This window comes from Chenopodium quinoa, unplaced genomic scaffold (assembly GCF_001683475.1).
Source record: "Chenopodium quinoa cultivar QQ74 unplaced genomic scaffold, ASM168347v1, whole genome shotgun sequence".
Lineage (NCBI taxonomy): Eukaryota > Viridiplantae > Streptophyta > Magnoliopsida > Caryophyllales > Amaranthaceae > Chenopodium > Chenopodium quinoa.
This window is the reverse complement of record NW_018744878.1, coordinates 5763697-5790975: the sequence shown is the minus strand read 5'-3', so window position 1 is coordinate 5790975 and position 27279 is coordinate 5763697. Positions and strand designations below refer to the sequence as shown.

The 27279-nt window shown below is 31.9% G+C and overlaps 5 protein-coding genes across 12 annotated transcripts; 3 read left to right on the top strand and 2 right to left on the bottom strand.

Moving 5' to 3' along the window:
* Positions 1 to 21: 21 nt before the first annotated feature.
* LOC110705277 lies at positions 22 to 381 on the bottom strand. The gene has a single exon (XM_021883118.1). The coding sequence runs from the start codon at positions 379 to 381 to the stop codon at positions 22 to 24; it is 360 nt and encodes a 119-aa protein (XP_021738810.1).
* A 4979-nt stretch (positions 382 to 5360) lies between these two features.
* On the top strand, positions 5361 to 12934 carry LOC110705777 (truncated transcription factor CAULIFLOWER A-like). Of its 2 annotated transcripts, none has more exons than XM_021883708.1 (8): positions 5361 to 6136; positions 9559 to 9646; positions 10462 to 10526; positions 11285 to 11384; positions 11577 to 11618; positions 11715 to 11756; positions 11868 to 11980; positions 12465 to 12934. In XM_021883708.1, exons 1-8 carry the CDS (start codon positions 5949 to 5951, stop codon positions 12574 to 12576), a joined length of 750 nt encoding a protein of 249 aa, XP_021739400.1. In that variant the 5' UTR covers positions 5361 to 5948; the 3' UTR covers positions 12577 to 12934. The 2 variants fall into 2 exon arrangements, with proteins under 2 accessions (XP_021739400.1, XP_021739401.1); XM_021883709.1 differs by having other exon boundaries at positions 5373 to 6136; positions 9562 to 9646.
* Positions 12935 to 13852: 918 nt separating this feature from the next.
* LOC110705774 (ultraviolet-B receptor UVR8-like) lies at positions 13853 to 26781 on the bottom strand. 2 transcript variants are annotated; one of them, XM_021883704.1, is made up of 9 exons: positions 26400 to 26565; positions 25702 to 25969; positions 24738 to 24931; positions 24602 to 24649; positions 23776 to 23848; positions 23387 to 23558; positions 22543 to 22974; positions 22262 to 22453; positions 13853 to 14159 (listed from the first exon to the last, which is right to left on the bottom strand). In XM_021883704.1, the coding sequence occupies exons 2-9, from the start codon at positions 25952 to 25954 to the stop codon at positions 14081 to 14083; spliced, it is 1443 nt and encodes a 480-aa protein (XP_021739396.1). In that variant the 5' UTR covers positions 25955 to 25969; positions 26400 to 26565; the 3' UTR covers positions 13853 to 14080. The 2 variants fall into 2 exon arrangements, with proteins under 2 accessions (XP_021739396.1, XP_021739395.1); XM_021883703.1 differs by lacking the exon at positions 26400 to 26565 and adding an exon at positions 26572 to 26781 and having other exon boundaries at positions 13854 to 14159.
* Positions 14385 to 17901, top strand: LOC110705775. Of its 5 annotated transcripts, XR_002508128.1 has the most exons (6): positions 14385 to 14781; positions 16460 to 16560; positions 17080 to 17197; positions 17281 to 17431; positions 17558 to 17789; positions 17888 to 17901. XR_002508128.1 is itself a non-coding variant. In XM_021883705.1 (2 exons), the coding sequence occupies exon 2, from the start codon at positions 14928 to 14930 to the stop codon at positions 15885 to 15887; it is 960 nt and encodes a 319-aa protein (XP_021739397.1). In that variant the 5' UTR covers positions 14385 to 14781; positions 14925 to 14927; the 3' UTR covers positions 15888 to 16114. The 5 variants fall into 5 exon arrangements, 1 of the variants encoding a protein (XP_021739397.1); XR_002508129.1 differs by having other exon boundaries at positions 16460 to 16548; positions 17080 to 17431; XR_002508126.1 differs by having other exon boundaries at positions 17080 to 17431.
* Positions 18095 to 19904, top strand: LOC110705776. 2 transcript variants are annotated; one of them, XM_021883707.1, is made up of 4 exons: positions 18095 to 18173; positions 18253 to 18365; positions 18472 to 18828; positions 19215 to 19904. In XM_021883707.1, the coding sequence occupies exons 3-4, from the start codon at positions 18748 to 18750 to the stop codon at positions 19845 to 19847; spliced, it is 714 nt and encodes a 237-aa protein (XP_021739399.1). In that variant the 5' UTR covers positions 18095 to 18173; positions 18253 to 18365; positions 18472 to 18747; the 3' UTR covers positions 19848 to 19904. The 2 variants fall into 2 exon arrangements, with proteins under 2 accessions (XP_021739399.1, XP_021739398.1); XM_021883706.1 differs by having other exon boundaries at positions 18467 to 18828.
* Positions 26782 to 27279: the final 498 nt, after the last annotated feature.

Genomic DNA, 27279 nt, shown 5'->3' with positions numbered 1-27279 from the left:
GGCACGATTCGTTTGATTGTCCTAGAAGACATCTTTCAATCGCCCCCACGCGGCCTCGGCGGTGGATTTTGGTTTGAGAATGGTATTGAGGAGGTCATTGGAGATGGTGTTGTATATCCATTGAAGGACAAGAGCGTCGAGGCGAGTCCAAAGTTCAGGGTCAGTGTTTGAAAGAGAAGAGGAATTGTCAGTTTTGTCAGGGGAAGGTAGAATGTGTTCCAACACTTGATGGGATCGTGCGTTGATTGTAAAGAGCTCAACCCAAGAGATGTACTGAGCACGGTCCATCTGGAGGACAATTGGAATTACGCTCTTGATGTTGGTGACGGTAAAAGCAGGATGGAAGGGGGAAGCTTTTGGAGTTTTAGGTGAGTAACCCATGGTGAAAAAGAGAAAACAGAGAGACGGTTAGAGAGAGAAGAGGAGAGAGAAGCTAGAGGGAGAAAACCTAGTCTGATACCATGTAGGAAATAATCCCCTCCCGTATTCCATTATTGGTAAGTGTATAAATACAAAGATTACACAAGACACTAAGCTATGATTAAGGAGTGTGAACATAGAAATAATTAATGCAAAGGTGAAAGGGGAGTGAAAGGGGAGTGAACCTAGAGAATATACACTTAGGGAATACACAATAATTTACATAATCTAATACAAACATTAGGGAAAGAAAATCAAATGTAAATATTGCTGTCTAAGTTGAAGGCCTTTAAAAAGAAGAGTTTGTAGTAATTTTCTTTTTCCATGTGTGTTCCATTATTGATTAGAATTTATGTTGGAAAGATGTATAAGGATCAAAAGTCTAAACGTTGATGTATCGTCCTCCTTTAATTTAAAATATAAGTCGTTTTTGCTACTTGTTTTAATCATATAATAAGTCGTTCAGTGATATGTGTATAAGAGTAAAAATATGTCCTACAGTACGGAGTACAAGATATTTTCGATGATTGCAGTTGTAGTTTTGAAGATAATCCATTATCAATCAAATTGATTAATGTATTTTGTATAATTCATATTCCTTTTGTAAATGTTGTATGACAATTTATTAATGAATTGTTTTTACTTTTAAATGAAATTAAATATTGTATTTTTCACTTTTTGGACAATTTATCATGCATTTATTTGATCATTAAATTACGGAGTAATACTTTTGTTAAAATACATTACAAACTACAAAGTATATAAAATATTCAATGTGTGAGGAGTAACAACATAAGGCAAGATAAAGCTTGAAAATTTCATTGCAATTTGTCATACATGTTTTTTTTTTTTTTTTTTTTTTTTTTTTTTTGGACATGAGAGAATTTACCTTTCATGCAAATTATGATTTATGTAGAAACTCAAAATTCTTAAGAACTTGCAATTCTTCAATTTTGTAAACATTATTTATGTTAACCAAATAATAAGGGATCTAAAAAATTCTAGTTCGTACTACAAATGTCAAACAAGATTACAAGTGCAGCCAAAAAAGCTTTAAGTTTATGTTAAATACTCATAGTTAATTAAAAAAAATGATGTTATAAGGGCCTGTTCATTTCAGCTTAATTTCAGTTCAGTTCATCTATAATCAGTTCAGTTCAGTAAATATGAATAGAGTCTAAGGGATCTAATAAATTATACTATGTACTACAAATGTCAAACAAAATTACAAGTGCAACCAAAAAAGCATTAAGTTTATATGTTAAATACTCGTAGTTAATTAACTAAAATAAAAAAATGATGTTATAAATCTGGCTGACATACGTAGTAAAAAACAGGTAAAAAAGATGATGATGACTGTTATGTACGTGATATGCAATATTACAGTAGCATGTAAAAATGAAACAGCCAAAAAAAAAAAGGAAAAAGAAATAGAAAAAGAGCAGCGTCCAATTAGGAAGCGAAACGAAAACGGTCAGAAAGGAAGAAGAGGTACTATTATCTGATGGAAAAGATTGAAGAATGAACAGTGATTTCTCACGACCTTCTTAATTAGCTGTCAATATTAACCACATTTTTTGTACACTCCCATTCACTTCTCGACAACACATCCCAACTAAGCCACTCTCTTCTCTCGTTTTAAGATTAACCAATCTGCTTTCGATATATTACACCGTAATAAGACTATGTTTACTTCTTATTATGTTTAAAGGATTGAAATTATTTTTACTGAATTGAAATTATTTTTATCAATTTTTTTTTTTTACTACTTTTTCTATTTTCTTTTATTACTTAGTAGATTTGATGATTTATATCTAAGCAAAAAATAGTCATGTGATATCTTAGATTCGCCTCAATTTATACTACATTTGTTTTTAAGTACTTGATCCATTTTTCTTAGACACGTATATCAAGCTAATCTTTGATCATTGATATCTTTAATGTTTGATAAGCATAAATTCTAACAATTTCAATAAGTATCTACAAGACTATATTTTTTCTTATATATAAATCACAGACATTACTCAAAGTATCACAAATGATCAATAGTGCAAAAAGTAGAAATGGAGCAAGTAATTAAAATGAAGGGAGTACTACTTTAATATCAAATATTTATAATTTTTACATATTCGTAGTTAAAGATATTAATGATTGAAATCATTCATAGATAGACAAGTGTAAAAAGAGAAGTGTTGCAACTATAAAAATAAAAACAGAAAAAATACGCATATATATTTTTTTTTATAGTTATTTAACTGAATTTTTTTTTACTGAACTGACCTTATTTTTACTGAATTTAGAGTCTATTCACATTTACTGAATTGAGCTTAATTGAATGTACTGAACTGATTGGAGTTGAAATGAACTGAATATTTTATGAGAGAAGGAAATTAGGAGCTGAACTAAACTGAACTGAATATTTTATGAGAGAAGGAAATTATGAGCTGAACTGAATATTTTATGAGAGAAGGAAATTATGAGCTGAACTGAATATTTTATGAGAGAAGGAAATTATGAGCTGAACTGAATATTTTATGAGAGAAGAAAACTAGGAGCTGAACTAAATTGAATTGAATTGAAATTAAGCTGAACTAAACAAACCCTAAAATTAATTTTACCAAATATATTTTTTTTAAAGGTGAAGTGAATAGGCCTAATTGTGATGACAAATATTGCACCACATTGTTATATTTTTTACTATGATTTCATTTTTTTAAAAAGTTGAACATATAAACGATTAAACTCCTGCGATGACAAGTATAAAAATCTATGTGGTGCAATATTTTTAGAACTTAGGAAGTATTGAAGTTTTATCATCGAGAACCGGACAGGTTTATGTTAAACCAGTATAATCTTGTATTCGTGTTAAGTGAATTTATATTATGAAGGGAACTTTGATTAAAAATGTTCCAATGATAAAATAGCTTATGGACTTGATTTTTACTTATATTAAATTAACTACATAAACCTTATTATTACTTTGTAAAATTTATTTAATTGTATAAATTTTTGATTAAAGTGAGAATGTTATGTACAAAATTATACAGTATATAAAAGCCAAACTATTATTGTGTACATTATACCTAAAAAAAGAGGAAGTAATTTATTACCGCATAAAAATAGGGGTGGTTTTGAGCATGTGTGGGGTGGTCGGTTGAATAGAGCCCCTAAGTGAAACTACTATAAGAGGGCCCCATTTTTTAAATTTACTTATACAAAGTAAAGAGAAAACTTGTTAATTAATTATCGAATCTTCAATTTTATCATAAAAATTATAATTAAGTAAAATATTTTTCCTTAAAGAAATGATTAGGGCCCAATATAATAAAAATGCACCGAATCATTTTCAGTGTTAGCATTTGTAGTCCTGCCTCTACATAAAATGAAAGTGAAAGTGATAGTTAATTTAAAGGAGAGGAAATCATAGAAAAATTGAGATCACTCATTAAATGGAGTGGTTATTAAACACAAGAGTAATAGCTCCTCAACTAAGTTGTTACATACTATCCAATGAGTTCATGATAAAACTTACAATAATTACAACAACCTACCTTAATACTCAATAGTGTGTTTTCACAAGATACCGCTACGGCATAGGCTACACATACAATTGTTGTATGTGGTCCCTACATACAAATCTAATTTGACATGTTTTTATTGGCTAAAATAATAGGCACAAGTTCCATTATTGCAAATACGTAAATACATTTCTCATAGGAAGAACTGAAGAAGTGAATTATTGCAAAGTACTGCGTAGTACCATTAAAGAGCTTGTTATAATTATTACAAGGAGAAGTGTGAACACTAGTTTTGAGAATAAAAGCAGTACTAAATTTTTAACAAATAATTAAGCCATTTAATTATATTGACTATGAATAGGAACTCAAGGTTTTTTTTTTTTTTTTTTTTTTTTTTCAAGTTACCCAAGTCAATTCTTTCAATACTACGGAGTAAATGTTTGGATATGCTAGGAATTCTAGTGAAAGCAATGCACTTTGATTATGTATGTTGTGTACCTGTACAAAGTTTGAAACTTTAGTAAAGCTACTTTGATTTAGCGAGGAAATGATAAAAATATTGAGTTTTAGAAATCTAAATGTTTAAATTGAGACGAAATTGCATTTTAAGTACTTGTTGAGACTAATAAATTGAATAAATTAATCAATTTAGGGGATTTAAGAGACAAATTTATAGTTTTTGAAATTAAATGGAGAAAAATATGTAAAATAATATTTTTAAGAATATAAACATCACTATTTATAAGATTTTTGTTAAAATCTTTATAAGTTTAGGGATTAAAATAATTTAATGTCAAATTAGACGGCAAGATTATTAACAGTAAATTTTGCCAAAGTTCATACATAATTTGATTAATTAGCCATTCTCTCTTTTATTTGCCAGTTCACCACGACCATCACTTTAATGTTTTCTTCCATTGACTCATTTTTAGTATCGTCAATACTGAGAGTCATTAACAACTACGAATTATGCATTTATGTGATAACTGCCTTGACACTAACCACAAACAGACAAAACAACATAAAAACTTATGTAATGAACTCCTCTTAGATATAAAGTTATAACAAAAAAACAAAAAAAAAAGTGACTTTTGATTATCATTTTGACCTTAAGCACCAAGTAATAAAGTAATAAACTATGGGGTTTCAAAAAAAAAAAAATAATAAACTATTGTCTATTCATCTTAAAAACATAAGCTATTTAAAAATCTTATCCCGTTTTAAGATTAGAGTTAACAGCGTTAAATACGAGCTAACAAGTTCATTCCGACCAATAACAACACAAGTACTTTGAATAGGTTTAATTTATAAAGCTCATATTCAAAATCGACTGCTCAAGTAGTATTCCATATAACTATATAAGTTCAGATAAATTCACAGCAAATTGAACATAACAAGGAGAGTGAGTACTCCATAGAAGACATTCATAAAAGTAAATATAGCATAGACAATTTTGGCAAAATAAAATCTAAAAAAAAAAAACTAAAAGAGAGAGTAGTACTAGTACCTTGTAAATCTTGTATATATGCTCCATAATTTTGTTAACAACCAATACAAAAGCGACAGCATAAACAACCTAGTTTTCCCAAAACTACCCTTTTACCATAAATTCCCTCTTCTTGAGAAACTATCTTTAACAAGCATACCCTTTCTCTAGTAAGTTTTACCAACACTTCCTTTCATTTTCATTCTCCCCTACAAATAAAATCTCACTTCCACTTCATTCCCTCCATTCATAAATAGAAACCAACCATGTTCTCTTATTGGTCATTTTTTTCTTCATTTTCTCTCGTCTATTGAAAAATTAAATGTTTTTACTACTATTTTATTTTTATTTTTAAAAAAACAAGGGTTTTACTAGGAAGTCTTGATATATTTTAATTTGGGACAAATATAAAAATTTGTACATCAAAATATGTGTATCCAAGTTTAATTTGTGGTGGTCGTCTTATATACTTATTTAACCGGGAGAAATTGAAAAAAGTAATAATAAATCTCGAATTAGGGAAAATGGGGAGGGGTAAAGTTGAGTTAAAGCGGATCGAAAATAAGATTAGTAGACAAGTAACATTCTCAAAGAGGCGATCTGGGTTGTTGAAGAAAGCTCATGAGATCTCTGTTCTTTGTGATGCTGAAGTTGCTTTGATTGTTTTTTCTACTAAAGGCAAACTTTTTGAGTATGCTAGTACTGACTCCAGGTTTGTTTCTTCATTTTCTTATAATTTCATGCGTTGATTTTTATTTTTTTATATTTAAATTTATAAACAATGATATGATGTGTAAAAAATTATTTGAAAATCAATGTGGTGTATGTGTGTTCTAATGCGGTATATATAAGATTTTTGATATGGTATTATCGGATACCCAGTATGAATTCTGTTTATTGATTAGGAACAGAGTTTAAAGATGTCAAGATGTACATACTTTTACTCTTTTTAGTCAGGTTAGGCGGGCGGGGACCCAAAAACTGATTAAATTTATTTACTCCATATATAATATCATCAACAAACTCTATGTGACATGAATGATGTCAATTTTATGTACAATTTGAAGTTCGTTATGTCTATTTTCTTCAATTCTCTCCTCTTTTGTGTACATGAACCTTAACATTCTCTCTTGTTTTTTCTCCCCTCATTTTGGTCGAGAACAACATTTCAAAATCTTATTTTCATATTAATCTCTTCTTTTGCTACGAATTTACGATTGTTTTGTTTTGTTTTTGTTGATTAAATTAGTGATTCAAAATCAAGTATTAATGATGTTTGGTTATCTAATGTTAACAAACTACAAATGTATGTTAGCTTAAATTTTAAGCAGGAGCTAAGCATTGGATTTGACTACTAATTATTCCTTATTATTTTGAAATTTTATTAATTTTACTTTTTTTGTTGATTAAATAACAACATTAATACTGATATCTTTACTAAAATTGTTATTTTTTGGGTGCAATAAAATAATTATAAAATTTCCAATACTAGTACTACTTGATCCAGTGGATATGATCATTATCTATCGGTTTTATCCAGTTGTCTAGATTTGACGGACAAGCTATTGACTTTAAAATAAATCTTCAAGGTTTTGAGCTTGTCAAGTAGGGATTGTAAAATTTTAACTAATCACTGTCTCAAATTTAAAAATTTAAAATTAAAAAAAAAAAACCATATTGGTATTTTAAACCGACAAATATTAGTGCACCATTACTTTTTAATAACGTAACGGATTATACTATAAAAAGTTCAATAAGTTTAGTTAAGTGGTCAGATATTATGTATCGAAGTGTATTGTGTAGTGCTTCTTAAGTTAAATCTTGGATAACGGACCAAACTTAATCTAAATAGTGTCCAAAACTTTGGCTAAGCCTTGTGATCTTGAGCTTTGTGTGGGTTTTATGGGGCTCTTCCCAACTTTGCCACCCCTTTTAAAACCTAGTACTTTTTCCCTTTTATTTATTTAAATAATTTTATTATTTCATATAATTGATGTTATATTTTGATGAAACTTAGGGTTAGGGTCACTCTATATATATCATCATGTGTTACATGAAAAGGGCTGCTGATCGCCATTGTTATAAGTGAGATAATACATCTAGGAGTAATTCTACATTGGGGACTGAATTTTAATATATATAAATATTTTGATCGAAGAGCTAGTCAAATCAATTGAATATTATTATTTATCAAAATATGGCTTTTATATTCATGTACACAACTTGTAGAACTAGGTTAAAATTTTGTTGCTTAATCTAAATCTTTAGCCCTTTATATTTTGTGTGGCTCTTAAAAAACAAACTTGAGTTTTGTTTAGTCATTTTCTTAGCTTATTTAATAACTTAATTTGATAGTGATGGTCAGTCTCAAGCTCCAATCATAAATTGAATTAAGGAAGACTTATTTGTTTTGGAGTTGAATCAATACTTTATTTATTTTTGTCTTTTGTTGTTAAGGAAAAAACTTTTAACTTTCTAGCTACTTGGGTAGTATTTTTTCACTCATTTGAGCATCTTAAATCTTATCCTATTTTATTTGACTTATTTTCCCATATCTTATGTGTATGTTGGAACTTGACTAACTTCATATTAATAAATATGAACAAGTGAAAATAGGGTGAGGAATTCGTTGCATTATTGTTGGTAGAGAAAAAAATTTCAAATTTGTAGCATCATTTCCTTAACTAGACTGAATAAAAAATCCAGCAACTTAGGGCTTGTTTGACATCATTTTTGGTTTTTAGTTTTCTATTTTTTTTAAAACTAAAAACCAAAAACAGGAAACAAGAAAAAGGTGTTTCCACTTTTCTGTTGTCAGTTTTTAAAATTATATTCATTTTAATAAGTTTAAATAACTTTTTATTCATTATGTGACATAAATCATATACTTTTAAAAACCAAAAAACCAAAAAACAGAAAACCACAACGATGCCAAACGAACTCTTAGCTAATCGATTTTTCAAATACCTTTTAAAGCAAAAAAAAATTGTAATCTGATTTGTCGATCAACTTAAATTACTACAGTACTCCGTAATACATATAGATATATAAAATCCTGACCGATTTGCATACCCTTAAACTATTTTTTGTCTCCCCAATTCAAATTGACAAGTCCTATACCGTTGTTCTAAATTAATTTTTACTCATATGAACTTAATTTCCTAAAATCTAACTTTTCTAAATTTATTTTTGATTTTTTTTTTCTTTGGTATGAACCAATTGAAAATTAGACCGAGTTCAAAGTCTAAATTGTCTCTCCTTCCATTTTGTCCAAAATCGAGTATTTCAAAACAAGTTTAGCAGACTACCTTTCGTTGCTTAGCTTGTATATATAATAATCAAACACTAATCCTCTCTATATATGCAATTGTATGAATAATCAAGACTACTGCACACAACTAAACGTCCACACTCCACTTTACTTAAGTTATTGTATTTTATGCAACTCTATTTGTACTAAGTTTTTTTTTTTTTTTTCCCGTATATTATCACACATGGAAATGACATAATACATTAAGGAGCACACAATATTCTTTTGTAAAATTATACGCAAACTTATTGTTTCATAACTATGACGGTCATACTACAAATCAATTATGTACAATAAGTTATATATCTCTATGAATGTCAACTAGCTTCATTCATTGGTCAAAGTCTTGACAGATAAATTGAAGACCATCTATGTTTAGAATGTTATTGGTTTATTGCAACTATAATGAAATAGATTTATTTTTTCTCTTTATCTTTTCAAAGTTACAAGCATGAAATTAAAGATCATTGGAAAAAGCGGAGGTAGGTTTGATTGATCAATTTCTAATTATAGGGTTTTTTTGGGTCCCAATGATGATGAACTTTATAAGTGTGCTTAAGTAAGCACTAATCAGTGTAAAACAGAAATAATATTAGCATTAAGGGGCCACTATGTACTATAAACAGACATATATCCGGAGTTTAGTTAGTGTTACATTCACTAAAGATTATAAAAGCTTTTTAATCATGGAAACCATAGCATAATCTAACAATATACTATATAGTAGTAAATATATTTCATGTTATATTAAGCATTTTATATTTATTCCTTGATATAATTGTATAATAATTATAATTTTACAAAGACCTTACTGTTTTTGGCAGCAGCATGGAAAGAATCCTGGAAAGGTATGAGAGGTACTGTTATGCAGAGAGACAGCTTGTTGCTACTGATTCAGAGTCCCAACAAGAGGTATATTATACTGGATTAGTACGACGATGTTCTTGTTAACTCTTAATTACATGTTTTATACCTTAATCATTCCTAATTATGTGACTTTACAATATATTGAAGGGTTACATTTACCTTCTATGAAATGACCTTTCAACATTTGATATTCATTACTCATTACTCATACAATTGGTTGAATATATAAGCCTTATGTACTATATAATGTAACAGAATTATTTTGATTAATTCATTATGTGTAGGTAATATGTGTACTCAAAGTATACATGTAAAAGTGTAAAACATGCAGTAGATTCTTTCTAAGAAAAATTTCTATCAATTTCATAGTTCATATAAAATGGGCAAAACATGAATTCTAAGTGAATTGATTGAGAGGTTATGTTGGGTTAGCACTAGGATCTTTGTCCTAGGATCGATACTCAGTATTCTCAACACGCGTATAGAGAAGAGGGGTAACAGGGGTGACAATGAATCTGACCACCTGTCTAAAGTCTAATATGAGCCAAAATTTGAGTAAGATGACCTACACCTTAGTAGTGTAAAACATAAGAAATAAAACATCTCAAAACTTTTACTCCCTTGGATGCTTATTGCTTAAGCAGCCAACCTAATTAAGCTGACATAAACTGCCTTGACATAGTACAAATGCTGGTATTAATAAGCTATAATGAATATATATTTCATGTTTAATTCCAGAACTTTATATAATTGAATAGATGATGTTATAATTGAATAGATGATGTTATTATTTTAGCTGAATGAAATATCTGACCTTTTTTTAATTGATTATCTCTGGGTGTTCATTGACTCCTAATTAGGGAAGCTGGGCTATGGAATATCCAAAGCTCGTTGCTAGACTCGAAGTCTTACAAAGGAACATGAGGTAATGAATACAAATCTCCCTCGTTTTTATCCTGCATTAGCAATTTTATGAGAGTAGAAAATGATAGCTTACACTGGTGTACATATAATTTGTTGATTAATTAAAACAAGTTGCAATCATATAATTTTCCCTTTGTGTTATAACCTGTAATGCTTCATTTAGCATAAATATTTGACATCTCTTCCTCTACATATAAGTAATATAACTACATACATAAGTATACTTTATTAGCTATTGAATATGAATGTTATCAATCTATCTGCTCTATATCGACTCTGGAACTGATTAGTTGTACTAATAAGCTACATTAAGCGTCTTTTTGATTTACAGACTTCTGATTCTAACACCATTTTACCACTGGTTGTTGGTACTTTAAGAAATATTAGACCATTATACTTGCTTCATCTTATAACATATTTTTTATTTATATTTTTTGTTAAAAAAAAGTCATATAAAGGCCTAGCTAGAATGAAGAACCCTAACTAGACTTGCTTAATTGTTTTCACTAATTAGAAATTTGACTTGAAATAGATTTATTACAAATTAGACTCTCGGAGCTAGTTTAGTTTGATCCATTACTCCCTTAGTTTAAAAGAGATTGTCTTTTGTTAACATTTTTTTTTAATTATTACTACAGCTTAACACAAACAATTTACAAAGAATTAGATAGCTATGGAATTACACAGAATTGAAAATTTATTAATATTAAGGACTAAATACAATGTTATTCAATAATTTATAATTGGTGCACATTTCAGGCATTATGTAGGAGAAGATACTGATGCATTGAGCCTGAGGGAGCTCCAACATCTGGAGCAACAACTTGACATAGCTCTTAAGAGAATCAGAAGCAAGAAGGTATATATATAGTTACATACATACACATTACCTTTAGCAATAGTGAAATTTTATCGAACTAGTAGTATGACAACTAAATCCGAACATTTTATTAACAGTTATTTTCAACTCAACTATTGCACCTTTCATCTTGTAAAACATGTATAACTTGCTACTTTATATCTAATTATACTTTCTTGTCTTAAATTGCAGAATCAACTGATGCATGAATCCATTTCTCAGCTCCACAAAAAAGTATGCGACACCTTTCAATTTGTATATTTTTTTTTCTTTGTTTAAGAATATCAAATCTTTCAGTTCACTAACTAGCTTAGTTTAAACTTTTGGCAGGAAAAGGCAATGCAGGAGCAAAATAACCAATTATCTAAACTGGTATTTTTTTTTTCTTATACATAAAATTTCATCTTTGATTTTCTTTTAGCATGTGATAATTTATATTGCACTTGTATTTATCTTATATATATACATTGCAATATGAAATAGATGAAGGAGAATGACAAGAAGGTTGAGGAACCACAAAAAGACGATCAAAACCCTAGCCAACTCTTCATGTTACCAACATCTAATCCATTTTCATTTCCTGCTCTCACCATTGGGTAAGCAACTCTTCTCTTAGCATACGCGAAAGATCTTAATTAACACTCAAATGATGTAACAACGAACCATATCATTGAGTTACTTATAAAGAGTTTTAAGATGCATTTTCACCTTATCTTAACACTCAAATGATGTAACAACCATTTTAGATCTATCATATTTTTGGACTCTTAAGTTTACTATCTATCTTGAAAAGTTAGAGCATTAATCTACGAATATAAAAAAGGGTTTTTTTTTTTTTTTTTTTTTTAATTAACTAACAATTCACTTCCTACTTGATTAAGTACTTGAAAAGGCCATTTTGTTAGGTCATATGATAATGTCCATAGTTTAGTAATTTATTTATGTTTTGAATTGGGTGGTTTCAAGATTATTAATTGAGTACTAGTATTTTGAAAATGGAAGTGGAACATAAAATTATTAAAATAAACTTAAGAGATTAATATATCTAATCATGTTTTTTTTTTTCCATGTATCATACAGAGGTGCTTATCAGGAGATGAGAGAATTAGAGGAGCAAGCGAACCCGGAAGCCGAAATTCCAGCCAGAACAAACACTAACATCCCGGCATGGATGTTTAGTCATGTTGGTTAATAACAAGTTTGATTAATTCGTTGATCCCCCTCGATCTCGATCAATGCTCTATGATTCAGCTCTCTGATTAAAATGCTGAAAGTGTGTGTTTCCTAGCTTCTACTAATTATTTGTAAATCATAATATTAGACAGCAAAAACCAAAATCAAAGGTGTTTGGTTGCTGCCAAACAACCGTACCTCATTATAACTTCACGGCTTAGCTAGTAAATTACGAGTAATTTAGTAAAATATCTACTAGTAAGTATATTAGTATGAATGTAATCTGGTTTATTCGAATGTATGTATCTCTGGTGTACAAAGGTTCCACCTTGCATTGCAGGAGAATTTAACTTCAAGATTTTTCACATTATCTTCAAGCCTGAATAGTAGTAAATCTCTTCTTTTTTTTCACATTATTTGTTTATACATAAATCGGGTTATGTTGAGAGTACTTAGGCTTCATTCATTAATTTTAGCCTGAATTCTCTTTAATTAGATGTATGTAATCATGAATTTAATGGGAATAAGTTGCTAATCATAAGTTGATTAGCCACAATAAAATTGGCATAATTCATCACCTATGCTAAGCATGCACCACCTTCTTGCTAGTAAGTGAGCTACACTATTATTTTTACGAAAAATGATATAAATACGCATAATCAAATAAACCATGATTTAAGTATAAACTAAATGGACAGACCTCAACTAGTACTCGGGTTTGACCTGTATGAGGAGCTAATCCTTGAATGCATAGGCAATGAGCTGATGTATAAGATTTACCTTCAACTTTACTTCATCAATGCACTGCAGCCATTTCAGATGCAACCTTGATATGGTTTAAGGTTAATGACCAGCCATTTTAAGTCTCAAGAATACTTGTTTGAAATATTTAGGGCCTGTTCACATTTACTTAATTTAAGTTCCATCCAGTTCAGCTCCAATCAGTTCAGTTCACTTCGATTCAGCTCCGCTCCTATTAACACAATTTTACATTCCTAGTAGCTGTAAATAGTTTAAATCACTTGGATTTTACAATAAACCTTTTCATAAAAAAATTAAAAGAAAAAATTACGAAGTACTCAGTGTAATAGGAGTATAAAGTTTCTGACCTAACTTAACTTTTCAATTTTCTTGCAAATGGACACATACTTGGTTTTATGGAAAAATATGATTAAATTACAAGATTGTTAGCAAAATAACCTCTATTAAATCTGCTCTTGTTGGAAAACATAATTTCATTGACCTGATTATTCAATTCATACACTAAGCACTTGGAGCAGATTACATTAATATTCAGAATCAATAAGTATGAGGGTAAGGATATTACAATTGTTGAATGCAGACGAATACAACAGTTCATTATTTTCAGGTTTACAGATAATAAAACCTACAGGGGAATGAATAGAGATACAACAGCTGAAACATTCCTAATAGCGACGGCAGCTGTCAGACAATAGCAATCTCCCCAAGTCAATAAAATATTAAAATGCTAAGGAAGCCAGGTTCTTGCAACAAATGCTTCGTCAAGGTCTCATCAGACCAGACCAGACCAGACCAGACCCATCATCGTCCGATTCCCATCCACCAGCACATTGCAGCTCCCTGGTCACACAAAAATGATGTCAACATTATGCTTCTCAGACGATAATTCAGTTGCCTATCCTCTCCTTGTCACTTAATTAAGCAGTGACGTATAAGAAAATTCAATCATAAACTCAAACTTTCAAAGAAAAAGTAACACCCTTTTTCCGAACATCCTAACATGTACTCTGCATATGTGAATATCATTATTGAGAATTTAATCTATCTATTAACTCTTATAAAAAAGGTTGGTTTGTGAAACTTTGCTGGGGTAATTGTTTAGCTTGTAATTATCTCATAAAAATGTAATGTGATTGCTGAAATTCCACATGGATCTCAATTATACAGACAACATTGGATAATGACTTAATGAATTTTGAACTTTTACGCTACATGATCACCTGGACATACATTGAACTACAATTACTTACTTTACAATTATGAACTTCATACTAATAATCTAAAACGAGTTATTTAAAGTTAATATAGATTTCTGGAACCTTGAATTTGGTTAGGTAGCTTATTTTCTGTGTTTTCTGTTCTCTCCTTTTTCTTTTTAATTTTTTTTTGAAAAAAAAAACATAATTATTGTAGGTCTGTGCAGTTGGAGCGGTGTTGTTAAAATTGCTTGCTGCTATTGTTGGTAAGTTTGTTGAGATCTTTTAAATTAAGATTTTACAAGGTCACTTAGTTTTCTTAGATATGTTGACTTTGGCTGTAATTTGATTGTAGTTTTGATTTAGTGGATCTGTATGTTTCTTTAATTTTAATTTTTTCCGGTTACAGGTTATGGCTATTCAGTCAAGCAAAATTGCCATTCCATTTCGACCTCTTTTAGGTCAATTGGTTGACTGTTTAAATTTTCCTAAACCAATTTATGGTTTTATAGATAAGGATAGGAACAATGCCTGCGTTCGTATTAGAACTAACTGTGGCAAGTCTGAATTTGTATTTTTCGGTGGGGAGGCTAATACAGTTCAGGAGTCGCAAGAAAGGGTTGCTCAAAAAGCTGTGCAAAAATTGATGAGCCAGTTTGGGGTGCAGGTGAGTGATTTTACATCCGATAGAGCAAGGATGTATCAGCTATGCAATAAGCTTTTTAAGCATAAGGTTGTTGAGTTATGTCGTGAGAAAGGAATAGAGATGCCTACTGCTCAAAAGAATTTGGGAAAAAAACCATCTAATGAAGTTATCCATGTGACAATTGATTTTGTGAGCTTTTTAGGAGCTGTTGTTACAAGGACTGGAGCAGAGGTGAGTCCATTAGAGACTATTTGGGTTGAAGATTTGGGTTTTGTGTCTTGGCTAACAGTGTCTTGCCCACATAATGGAGCTGAAATGGAATGCATATATAGTGATCCTTGTCCTGAGGTAACTGGTGCAAAGCAAAAGGCTGCTAAAAGAGCTATTCATTACCTGGTGACTAAGTATAGCTTAGAGATCATTGATGCTAATTATGGTGCAGCTTTGGAGAAGAGTGTTGCTTGTAATGCTTTTAAGAGTAGGTTTTACCAGTTAAAGGAACACTTGGCTGCCAGAGAAGAAAACTTTGCTGGTGATGAATGCTTGACTCCTACTTCTGAAAGGTTTCGGATACCTAAGGTTGGTGTGCCTCCACCAGCTCCAATGAAAAGACGCTCTGCTACGCCATTAGATGCTGCATCTTCTTCTACCATTAGAGTTTCCGAGCCTTTAGTTTCTGGCATACCTGAACTAGAGACTGTTTGGAAGCGCACAAAGTTTGCTTAGGTTATTTGGAATCTTAGTTTAGTATTTTGGGTAGCAAGATGTTTGCCTGATTAAAGGTGTTTAGGTTTAGTATTCACATATGCCTTATATTATCTAGATTTCTATCTTTCCTTTTGTTTTAAAACTTAAGTCTAAGAGTAGTGATTGTTGAAATATTTCATTAGAAAATAGACTTGTATGCTGTAACTGAAATCTAATGTAATGTGTATTTTGAGTAATTAATGGATGCACTTTTGGTTGCATGTTGGTGCAAGAATATTTTATAATTTTACTGTTTATTGCATGGCTTCTTAATTTAATAATACTCTTTTGTGTTTGATGTTATGTATGTTCAGCACATTACATTTGCCTAATAGCCTGAGTTTATGCACCAGACATTTGTCATGTAGGCATCCTCTATAGTTTTAAAATCTATCTGAAGTTGTCGTATAAGGTTTTTGTTTTTGTGTAATGCTTCTATTATTGTTTTTTGTGTTTGTTAAGAATGAAGAAATAAGGATTGACTAGATTATAATCTGAAAGTTTTAAAATGTCAGATAGTTCATTCAGTCCATAAAGTTTTGTTAATGTAGGAAAGGAATTGGCGCAACTTGCTCTTGCGGTTGGGTTTTCAGATGCCAAATTTTATGAGATTGCTGGCGGACTAATTGGAAATCTGGTGGTAATTCAATAAGTGGGTCCTTGTCTATTACATCATAAATACGGCATTCTGATAAATTGGTGAATTATTAGCTTTTGTTTTACCTTGTCATCTTTTTATCTGTTTAATTACATACTGGATAATTTGTAAGTGTAATGAGTCTAATTATTGGTTCATATGACTTCTTTGCTAACCTAGCATATATTTGCATTTAGCATCTTTTGTTTTGGGGATTGAAGAGGGATTTTCTAGAGTAGATGAAGAGAACCTTTGAACATCCATAGAGTAAATAAATTGGTTAAACTTCCTCCGTTATTTTTAGATGCATCACTTTAAAAATGAAGGACTACTAGGCAATTTTTGGAGTACAGAGAGATAGAGAGAAAAAATAAAGAGGGCTCATGTAATGTAGGAGAGATAGAGAGAATATATTAATTAAAAGGAAATTGATGCAAATATTGTTAGTGATATGCAGATACCATTAATAAGATACAAAGCAATGTAGTGGATTAGTAGAATTCATTTTGTTTTGTTTTGTGGCATTGAAAATAGGGGGGTATTGCAATTAGAACCTGAGATCAGTGTCAAATTCAAGAATTACTGTACAGCAATTAGAACCTGAGATAAGTGTCAAATTCACAGAATTTTAAGCAGAACAAATATTGAACAGGTAAACATCTACTTAGAATCATTGAGAGAAATGTGCAGGTTAATGTATCAAGTTGATAGAATTTTTGTGGATTTAATTTGCAGAGCCTCTCATTTTACAGACCAAAAAACATCTTCTGAACTGCAGCTTCGGAGAATTTAATATGTTTTCTTTTTACTGTAAATGACATAAACAGGAATCATCATATCCTGTGCGCATTGTTGAGATAGCTTGATCTGCACCAAAGTAATATGGGTATGTCTGAAAATTGACATGATATTTAGGAAGGATTTTTTTATATATGCTCATTGCTATACTCATTTACGATGTTTGTTTAATGTTTAAAATGCTGAGTTATTGCTTTTAATATGTATATGATAGCTGATGCACCTGTTAACTTTAAGAGACCATCAAGTAGAGGGCGGAAATCAAAGCGAATAAGTGATTTGATATCAAATCATAATTCTTCTAGGTAAAGTACATGACTTATAATAATGGATTTTATTTTTTGTGAAGCAAATTCATAAACTCTTTATGCACAGCCGAGATAAGTTGAAGCCAGAGATGGAAAGAGAGAAAGCTGGGTGCGAGAAATAGTCATCACTGATCAAAGGTTCATTTTCAAAGAACTAAATGTTCGGATATGCCAGATATATAATTTGGTACAAATTACAAATTAAGATCACTAAGAATATGCATTTCATGTAACAGCTGCGATCGATCACTCAACCATCTCAATGTGGAATGACCTTACGGCAGGAAAGTACTTCGACAAATTACCTACTTGGGCAGAAGCGTTCAAGGTTATAGGATTCACGACTCATAAACCATACACTCGTCGTGGTAAGACAGATATTACTATAACTTACGTAAATGGTTAATTGCGATGAATCAATAATCCCATCTTGGTTATATTAGGTTTTTCGATGAATTCTCCTATGTCCACTCGAATAATATATGAACCTGAGGGAGAACAAGCTCGTGTGGTGTCTGATTGGTAATTTCCTAAACCTAAACTAACAAAAATAATAGCCTTTACAATGTGCTGATCTACTCTTTAACTAACATTGTGTCAGGGCTAATCTCTTCCACCAGAGGTTAGTAGATAGACAAGCAAGAGTCTTAGATGTAAGGTACCCAAGTGAAAACAAAAAAAATTGTTTCCATTGCTGAACTAAAGCAGAAAAAGGTAAACATTAAGGAATTACTGCCTGTTTTCAGACGTTCATGCTAAACTATAATCAAGTATACAGATTCTAACTGATATTCATAAATATAATGTACATGTAGCCAAGTAACACCTTGCAAGAAGAAACTTTATGGATTGAAGTGACTATTCAGGATGCTGAATTAGAAAAAGTGAATGCATATACGGGCTGCTCAAACTGCTGCAAGCGCACCAACCTTCCATTGCAGAAGCGCTATTCTTGCTCTTCTTGTTTGAACAAAGAATGCATAGAGGTATTCCTTTTATATCCATTACTATTTATTAATATTCTAGATGACAATGCTTACTTTACATTTGTACCAGAATTACGTTCAAATTTGAAGCTAGCGACACCACAGGAACTATGGCATTCACCACTTTCAACGATGATACAGAAAGATTATTCAGGAAAACTGCAGCTGAAATTTATGCCATTAAAGAATCGGTAAATTAATTTACGATATTCTTACCTTCTATTTACTTTCCAGCTTATATGTGCAGTTTAACCTTACAAAGAATGCTAAAAAAACTTTGCATTCAGAAAATTTTCAGCCTATATGTGCAGTTTAACCTTACAAAGAGTACTAAAAAAACTTTGCATTCAGAAAATTAGAGTTATAGGCAACAATATGCTTAGACTTAGGATTAATCAAGTTAAATTTAACACTTGAAATCTTCTCTACATAATTCATTATGTAAGACCAATAAAGCAATCTACTTACATGAAATCAGTGCTTATACAGATTACATTTTTATTTTATATGAGTAACGATTCTACACGTGCTCTTTCAGTTAATTCTAATGCTTGCTGTTATAACAAAATCAACGCAGGATGATCACAACGCATTCAAGACCATTCAAGACTTACTCAGCAGCACACCGTTCTATATTAAAGTTGGACCTACTTGGCACTTGGGTCAGAACAATGTTCTGGAGTGGACACTCAGAGCTATTGAGCTTAAAGAAAATCCTCACACCCAAGAAGCTGAGCAACTATCTGCTGGTTACTTCAGCCAAGAAAAAGATGCAAGTGAAAAGGTTCCAGAAAACACTATTGAGTCAGGTAATTCTGAACCGTTCATTCCTACCCCAAACTTGAAGAAAAATTCTGACAAGCATACACAAGAAGAGCCTTACACTGAAACACTTGACACCCCTCAGCAAAGTATTGAATCACTTAAGCGCAAGAAATCCTTAGGAAAAAGTCCTATGGAATTTGAAAGTGAAGAAAGCGAATCCCAAGTGCCACTATCACAAGTCGGGGCGAAAAAGAAACTTTGCTTTGGTGGAATGACTACGAAGAAGGACACTGCAGGTCAAAATCCTACAATACCTTTGGCAAAGGATCGTGTTGAAGATGTAGCTGAGCCTCTGGGATCTGAGCACAGGCAAACCACACCAATTATTGTGAAGACTGAAAAGGTTAACAAGCCATCTGTTGAATCTGCCACCAAGGAAAAGTAGTCCCTGAACTACTAAGAAACTATATATGCTGCTAATGAAGTATTGAAGATTATCTACTTAAGGTGCACTACATGAAAATCTTTTGCATATTAAATCTTTTGCTAGACTTTAAGTATATGGGCAACTATAAGAACTTCGCTTTCGCTGGGACAGTAGATCAGCATATTATGATAAGGACAATAGATAGTTGCCGAAAAATTTTATAAAAGCTCCAGCATCGTGTAGTACTAAACTTCAGTTTATCTCCAGAATTTCATGTATATAGGAATTAGATGCTGTGGAGAGAAATCTTTTGAGGAGTTTTCCAGGAACAATAGCAATAGTTAATGTTCCTGGAAAACACCATACTAGGACTATATTCTAATGTACTGCTAAATTAATGTGCATGTTAAAATATATCTATAAAAAATATATTAGTTTATGTATATTGCTTTTCGTGAAATTTATTACATTGCTTTTGGTGAAATTTATTACTATGATGTTTGTTTAAAGCTGCTTGAATTATGATCAAATAACTAACACAATATTGAGAGCAGTAAGCTTTCAAAAGATCACATTAATTAGCTAACATTCACGTAAACAAGACTTTTCTAAAAAAACCATTAATACATATAATACAAATTAACTAAATATTACAACTGTAGATATAGAAAACTCCATAATAGAAGATCAACACCAACTGACCAACTTCATATTGGAGAATTTTACACGTTAGATGGCTAATAGCGAAAAAAGTTTTACATATCATTAGAAAAAATTGTATCTTAAAGTATATAGTGTAAAGTCACGATATTACCATGTAATATAATTACTATTACTTAATAAATGTAATTTAATATACTTTTAAATTATTTTTTAATATTGTTCAAAATCATAATAAATATGAAACTATTTTTATGGATCATTCCACCAATAAACGAAATATTTGAAGCAATTACTCACTAGAAAAATTCGAAAGGATCTACTATTACAAAAAATAACCAAGGTAGATACATTCACCAATAAAATTAAATTATCATACATTTTTCAACTACTATATGTACATTAAAGTGACAACTAAATGAGGTAAAGATAGTATTGATTCTGATTTTTTATTTTTGGTTTTAATTTCGATCACTAGTTTGCAATTCATAGATGATCAATACAATGAGCCCATGAGCCTACGGCCCATAGAGTATACCAGACCTAACCCATTTAGACTAGACACTTGTGTATAGCCTATACTAGGATTGAACCTTAATCCAAAAATTGTCCTTTTTTAAGGTATTGTCAAATGCAAAGTATATTAATTAATTAACTAATTAATTAATTAATTAATTAATTGTAATAAAGTTAAAGTAATGCTTTGCATACGTCAGTAGGTATGTATTTGTTTAAGTTTGATTTCTTTTTAATTATTCCTTAAAGCATGAGCAAGTGACCATTATTATTAATGTATTATTTATGATATTGTAACTATTTAAACAGTTGGATCAAATTAACATGAAAACGCATAAAATTAGATAATTCTCATCGAACTTTAAGATGCTTTATTATGACTCAAGTCATTATAAACCACATCGCATTTTATTCCATGACAAAGGAATTCGAGATTTTCTTATTTGTGCACAACTAATATTCAATGATATGGAACTAAAGTATGATAGACATCACTGTATTAAATTATATCCAATTACATAAAAAGAGATGCTTTTATTTATTATATATATATAAGTAAAAAATTTAAAAAAAGGATGCTTATATTATTTATACATAAGACCAACTTGAAGCTTTGTAAATATCGATGTAGTCATACTCACTACCTCTTTCATAAAACCGTACTCATACTTAAAGTCATGAAAAATAGAGTATCAAGAAAGTGCAAAATATGTATAAAGTTTGTATAACTCTTGTTATTTCCAATAGAAATGCATGGTAAGTGTTAAACTAAAGAATATTGTAATACCTAACTTGCCTAGAACTCCTAAACAAGATAAACTCTCCAATAATACAATATTAACAAATATAACAAACGAAACTCTAATACAATATTAGCAAAACGTTGATTCTGCTCCATCTATACGATGATAATCTGTGTTAAATAATCTAATAAAACAGCACCACCAACAATCAAATTACGGCGAATTACATTAAAGGATAAACAGCGGCTAATTAGACACTAATCACCAAAGCAAAATCACCGTTGGGGGACCGCGCGCGTTGCGCGCGGGCCAACAACTAGTTCAAACCAATAACTTTAAACACTGAAAGCATTAAGCATATTTCAAACTCCTATGTTGGTGAAAGTAAGGCCACAAAGTATGAAAAATTATGGTGGTGTCTAATGGAGATTTTTGTAAATGAAACATAAAATGTCTCAGATAAAATACAAGCTTCAAAATAGTAGCCTGAGAAATTCTGAGCAGGAAAATTACCTCAATCTTCCACAAAGGCGTACTAAAGCATCAGAGCTGGTTCTGAATGCAACATCCTCAATGTGAGCAGCATTTGCCAGAGTAACACTTTCAGCAAGCCTGAATTCACATAAATCTTTCAACGAACAAGCATTGGTCAACACAGCTGAGTGACCACCACCAGCGGCAAGCTTTCTAACTTCTCCAACACACCTACAAATAGTGGTTGTTTATAGTTGTAGTCATATACAGTCAAATAACAAACTTTGCGCACACCAGATTGCATCAATGTAGGTTCTTACCAATCAACCGGTGAGGGATACCACGCATATGTAGACTTCTCATTTGATGCCTGACCATAGCTATTATAACCCCATCCATGAATTCTCCCATCTGAGGTAGAGATAAGTGTGTGAGAGTGGCCACAAGCAACAAGCTGCACACCACTTGGGATAACCAAAGCCAGGATATTCCGAAGCATCAATAGAGAATCCTTGAAAACAAAAGATGCTGAACTAGTTTGTGGACCGAGGCCAAGCTGACCAACTTGCCCACCACCCCACGCATAGAGAGCTCCTTTTGCAGTCACTGCACATGTATGGACACCTCCACATGCAACACTTGTAATATGAATCCCATCAAGAGCAACCACTCTTCTGGGTATTAATTCCTTATCTTCTGATTGCAGGTAGCAATGCCCTAGTTGACCCATGTTGCCAAGACCCCAAGTATACCTGCCAGAGCAGAGATAGACTCGTATCAGGATAATATCCATACAGCCATGCCTACTTAACCATGTGATAGAATAATAGACCCTAAATAATATTTTTACAAGAGTCAATGTTGTTTACTTGTGCCATGTGAGCAATATCATCACTAGCACATATTCCATCCCAGCTCAAGGCTCACATTGAGTTGACACGCAAGGATTTAGGAGGGAGGGGAAGTAGGTAGGTTAATGTGAGTCCAAATTTCAGAAAATAATGTAAAAAAGGAAATGTGAGTACAAGTAATAAACTTTAAGTGGGAGTCTTGGGAAATCCTTTTTCGGTAAATATTAACCTTGAGCAGTTAAGCTTGGTAAACGGAGAGCTAAATATACAACTCTGTCAGTGAAGGACAAGAAGGTACTTTTATATCACTTACACGTCTCCAGTCTCAGATACAGCAGCAGTATGGTACTCCCCACATGACACTTGAGTGATCTTCACTCGCTCAGGGGCTTCATCTAGGTGTTTTGCATATGCTTTCACAACACCTGGCCCTTGCAATCCTTCACAGGTAAATCCTCTGCCAAGTTGACTGTATTCGTTGTATCCTAGCAGAAGATCAATTACATTCTAGTTAGTACAGCCATAATTATACAAAGTATATTATGAAAACCCCATCACTGAAAGCACCCATCCCCTCCTCCCTCCCATGGCCCCATCACCTTAATAAATAATTTTTTTTTTGTTTTTTTAAAAACAGAAAAGGACTAGAGCAAGTTTAAGAGAAAAGTGATGTCACTAGTAAGACACGCTGCAGAACATTACCCCAAGATTGGAGAAGACCATCCTCCGACAAGGCCACTACATGAACAGATCCACAGGAAACTTGACGGATAACCTGTACACAATCACACATTGACATATGGAATAGTAAGCAAATTGAACTAACAAGCACGAGGAAACAACTGCGTACCAATTACTTTGCAAGCTGCACTAATAACAGCAGGTGAGCAGGATAACAATAGCTACAGCATAGGTTATGCGACACACACACAAACGTACACATACACACAGCTGCTCAAATATGGATCAACACAATATTTATAGAGCAATCGAATCTACCAGAACAGTCTGGTCTGGCACAGATTTGTTATGGAATTAATAAACAGAAAAAATATAAATTAGGAAGAAAATTTTTGGGGAAGGATTGATAATAGATTGAATTCGATGCGATAAATTACCAGGTAGAGCATACGATCACAGATTAAGTGGGTGGACATTTTCAGATTTTCACTATATAAAACCAACAAGATAAACGGTTATTCATCCTACGTCCTGTTTCCCTAAATTTCTCATCAATATTCATCGTTCGTCCTACACCCTAATGAGCTCTCTATATAACATTCCTCTTCTAATGAACTAAATCATCTTCTTCCTCCAGATACTAGTCTTATTGCATTATATGATCCCCTCCCCAGGAAGGTGATTCATACAGTGAATTGTCCATTAATCTTGAGAATTAGCCATATAAACATCGAAATAAAAATTGCACTCAAGCCACTCAAGCAGTTATTTATACAAGTCACATAATTTTCACATCTCTAGTCACTCAAGCAATCAGAATGCTGACATGGCACTATAAAAGACTTACAGTGTTTGGTGCAAAGGCTCCCCAAAATAGACGAGGATAATTTGAGCCCTGAAGCAATGAAAGAAAAGAGCTTAAAATATTGGAGCAAATATATAAAGTGAATAACTGCAAGAAAAGAAGGGACTTAGGCCGTCACCTGATTTTGGCCCCACATCCATAGTCTCCTGGTTGATATAGTCCCATCATTTTTACGAGGTTCTGCTATAGCAGCTGTACAGTTCGCTCCACAAGAAACAGATTTCACATATTCAGTATCTAATAGGTCTACTTTCTTCGGGTGTTTCCTACTTTCTTCAGTTCCATCTCCCAACTGCCCAAAGTCATTTGCTCCTGCCAAAGATAGTAAAACATAATAATCAAAGTCCAATTCTAGCATGGGCAATAGACATCAGAAGCAACAATGCCCGATACTACTACATGAAGAGCGGACAACAAAAGGTCAAAATAATTTTTCATAAGCTATCAACCACCAGTCAATTGAGAAGTGATACATACGGAAATGTATGTCCATAGTAATCAGACCAAACAAACAACTAAATGCATGGCCTTAGAATAATGTCACCAATAGATAATTAAAGTGAAGAAGCACTCAAGAACATCACACTTCAATCATAATCAAGTTAAAGGACTAGTCAGTTTTTCGTTTTTAGTTTTCTTAATATTGAACTACAAGTAAATATCACTGTACATAAACCACAGCCCCTGCAGTAATACAGTCCAAATAAAACAAATTACAGAAATCTGAACGCAAAATCCGCAAACAAGGAAAGGAGGTGGTATTTCCCTAGTCAATATGTCTGTAACACATTCACGTATAAACAAATCAATCTTCATTTCCACAATATGCAATCATATTACTTTCTTATTTCCAGCGGCAAAATCAAACTACCCACCATTTCACAACAAACACTTAGGCATAATATAAAATCACAATCAACTATCCTCTATCTAGCATCAACTACGAAGGTGCAATCGAAAAGAGAATTAACACGAAACTAATAGCTATTCTATTCCCAGCATATAAATTTATAGGAAGAATAATGAGGTTACACAGAGGTTCAAAACTGCAGGAGGATGGATTTGAGGTAAGAGATGTGAACCCCAAGTAAAAAGCGACTCATCAGAGGCCACAGCGGCGGTATGCTCCCGGCCACAAGCAACATCCAGCCACCTAGTACTGATCCCAGCTGGACAACCGAATAGCTCCGGTGGCAGCTGCCTCGGAATCCTCAACTTTTGGTCCTTCTCCTTCCTCCCAGTCTGCCCTCGTTGGTTGTAACCCCACACATAGATGGCACTCTTTGTTGGCACAGACACATGTTTTGACTCCCCAAGGATTTCACCAATTTCCATCCTTTACAAATTAAACTGCAAATCGATATCAAAAGTTCAGTTAAAGTTGAAATTTTGCAATACTAGTTTAGAATCAAATCACTATTCAAACCCTAAATCAATAGCAACGCAATATACCCAATTAAGCCTCAAAAATTATATGCAAAACCATCAATTAATTGCAACAAATTTCACAATTACTTAAAAAAGAAACTGAAATAAATCAACATTATCACAAAATTAGACTGTAAGCAAGATTAACTTTGTATATATCCTCTAAAATTGCGAAAGTTACAGTCTTTAAAGCGTCATACATCAATCAAAATACAACAAACAGTAGAAAAGCAATTGTCATCGCACGACTAATCGGCAACATAAAACCAAACAATTATTGAAAATTTGCAAGAAATTCGAAATGCAGGATATATAAAATGCAATGCTTCCATAAAAAAAGGTGGAAAATTACCTTAGTTTGATTAGAAATTGTTTCTAGATGATCAAAAAGAGCAAATCGTTGAAAAAATGAACAAAATGATGAGGTTTTTTAAGATAGAAAAGAGAAAGAAGGTGACTTTTAAGAGTTGCAAGATTCCTAAGAGAGAGAAAATAGGGAATTTGAAAGATAGCGTTCCGATTACCTGGGGAATCTAGCAAGTGGTCGGTGGTCGTGAATACTGGCAAGAAACAAACACCCTTTTTCTGAATTTCTGGATTTGTGGGATGACGAGTTTTTTGTGGTTGGTTTAATTTTTGTAGCGGATACGTAAGACTTTCTCATAGGCTTAATTTTAATTCATTTCAATTCAGTTTAGTTTCTCTTGTAAAATATTTTATTTAGTTTAGCTTTAATTAGTTCAGTTTAGTTCAGCTTAGTTCGGTAAGACTTGAGATCGAGTCTATTGTAGTTGCTTTAATTCTTGCAATGGGTATCTAAGATTTAGACGAGTCTCATTTACAATATTATCTCGGTTTAATTTTTACAACGGGTACCTTAAGAACTTAGCTTGAGATTGAGTCTCATTTACAATTTTATCCTTTGTGACGTTCTTTCTGATTTCATCCAATATTTCAATGTATATGTCTAAACTCTAAAGACTATAAAGACTAAATACTCATTTACTATAGAATTTAATTAGAAATTAGAAATTACATCTTATATTCTAGGCAGCTTTATTGTTAAATTAAGAGAAGAAACCTTTAAGAAAGTTTTTAGAGAATGATAATAATACTTCCTCCGTTCTTTTTTATTTGACCCGCTTTGACTTTTACACTATTCACCACCCCTCCTTTGACCGTGTTTTGTAAATAATATGTAAGGAAAAACATATTTACGTTGGATCATTTTG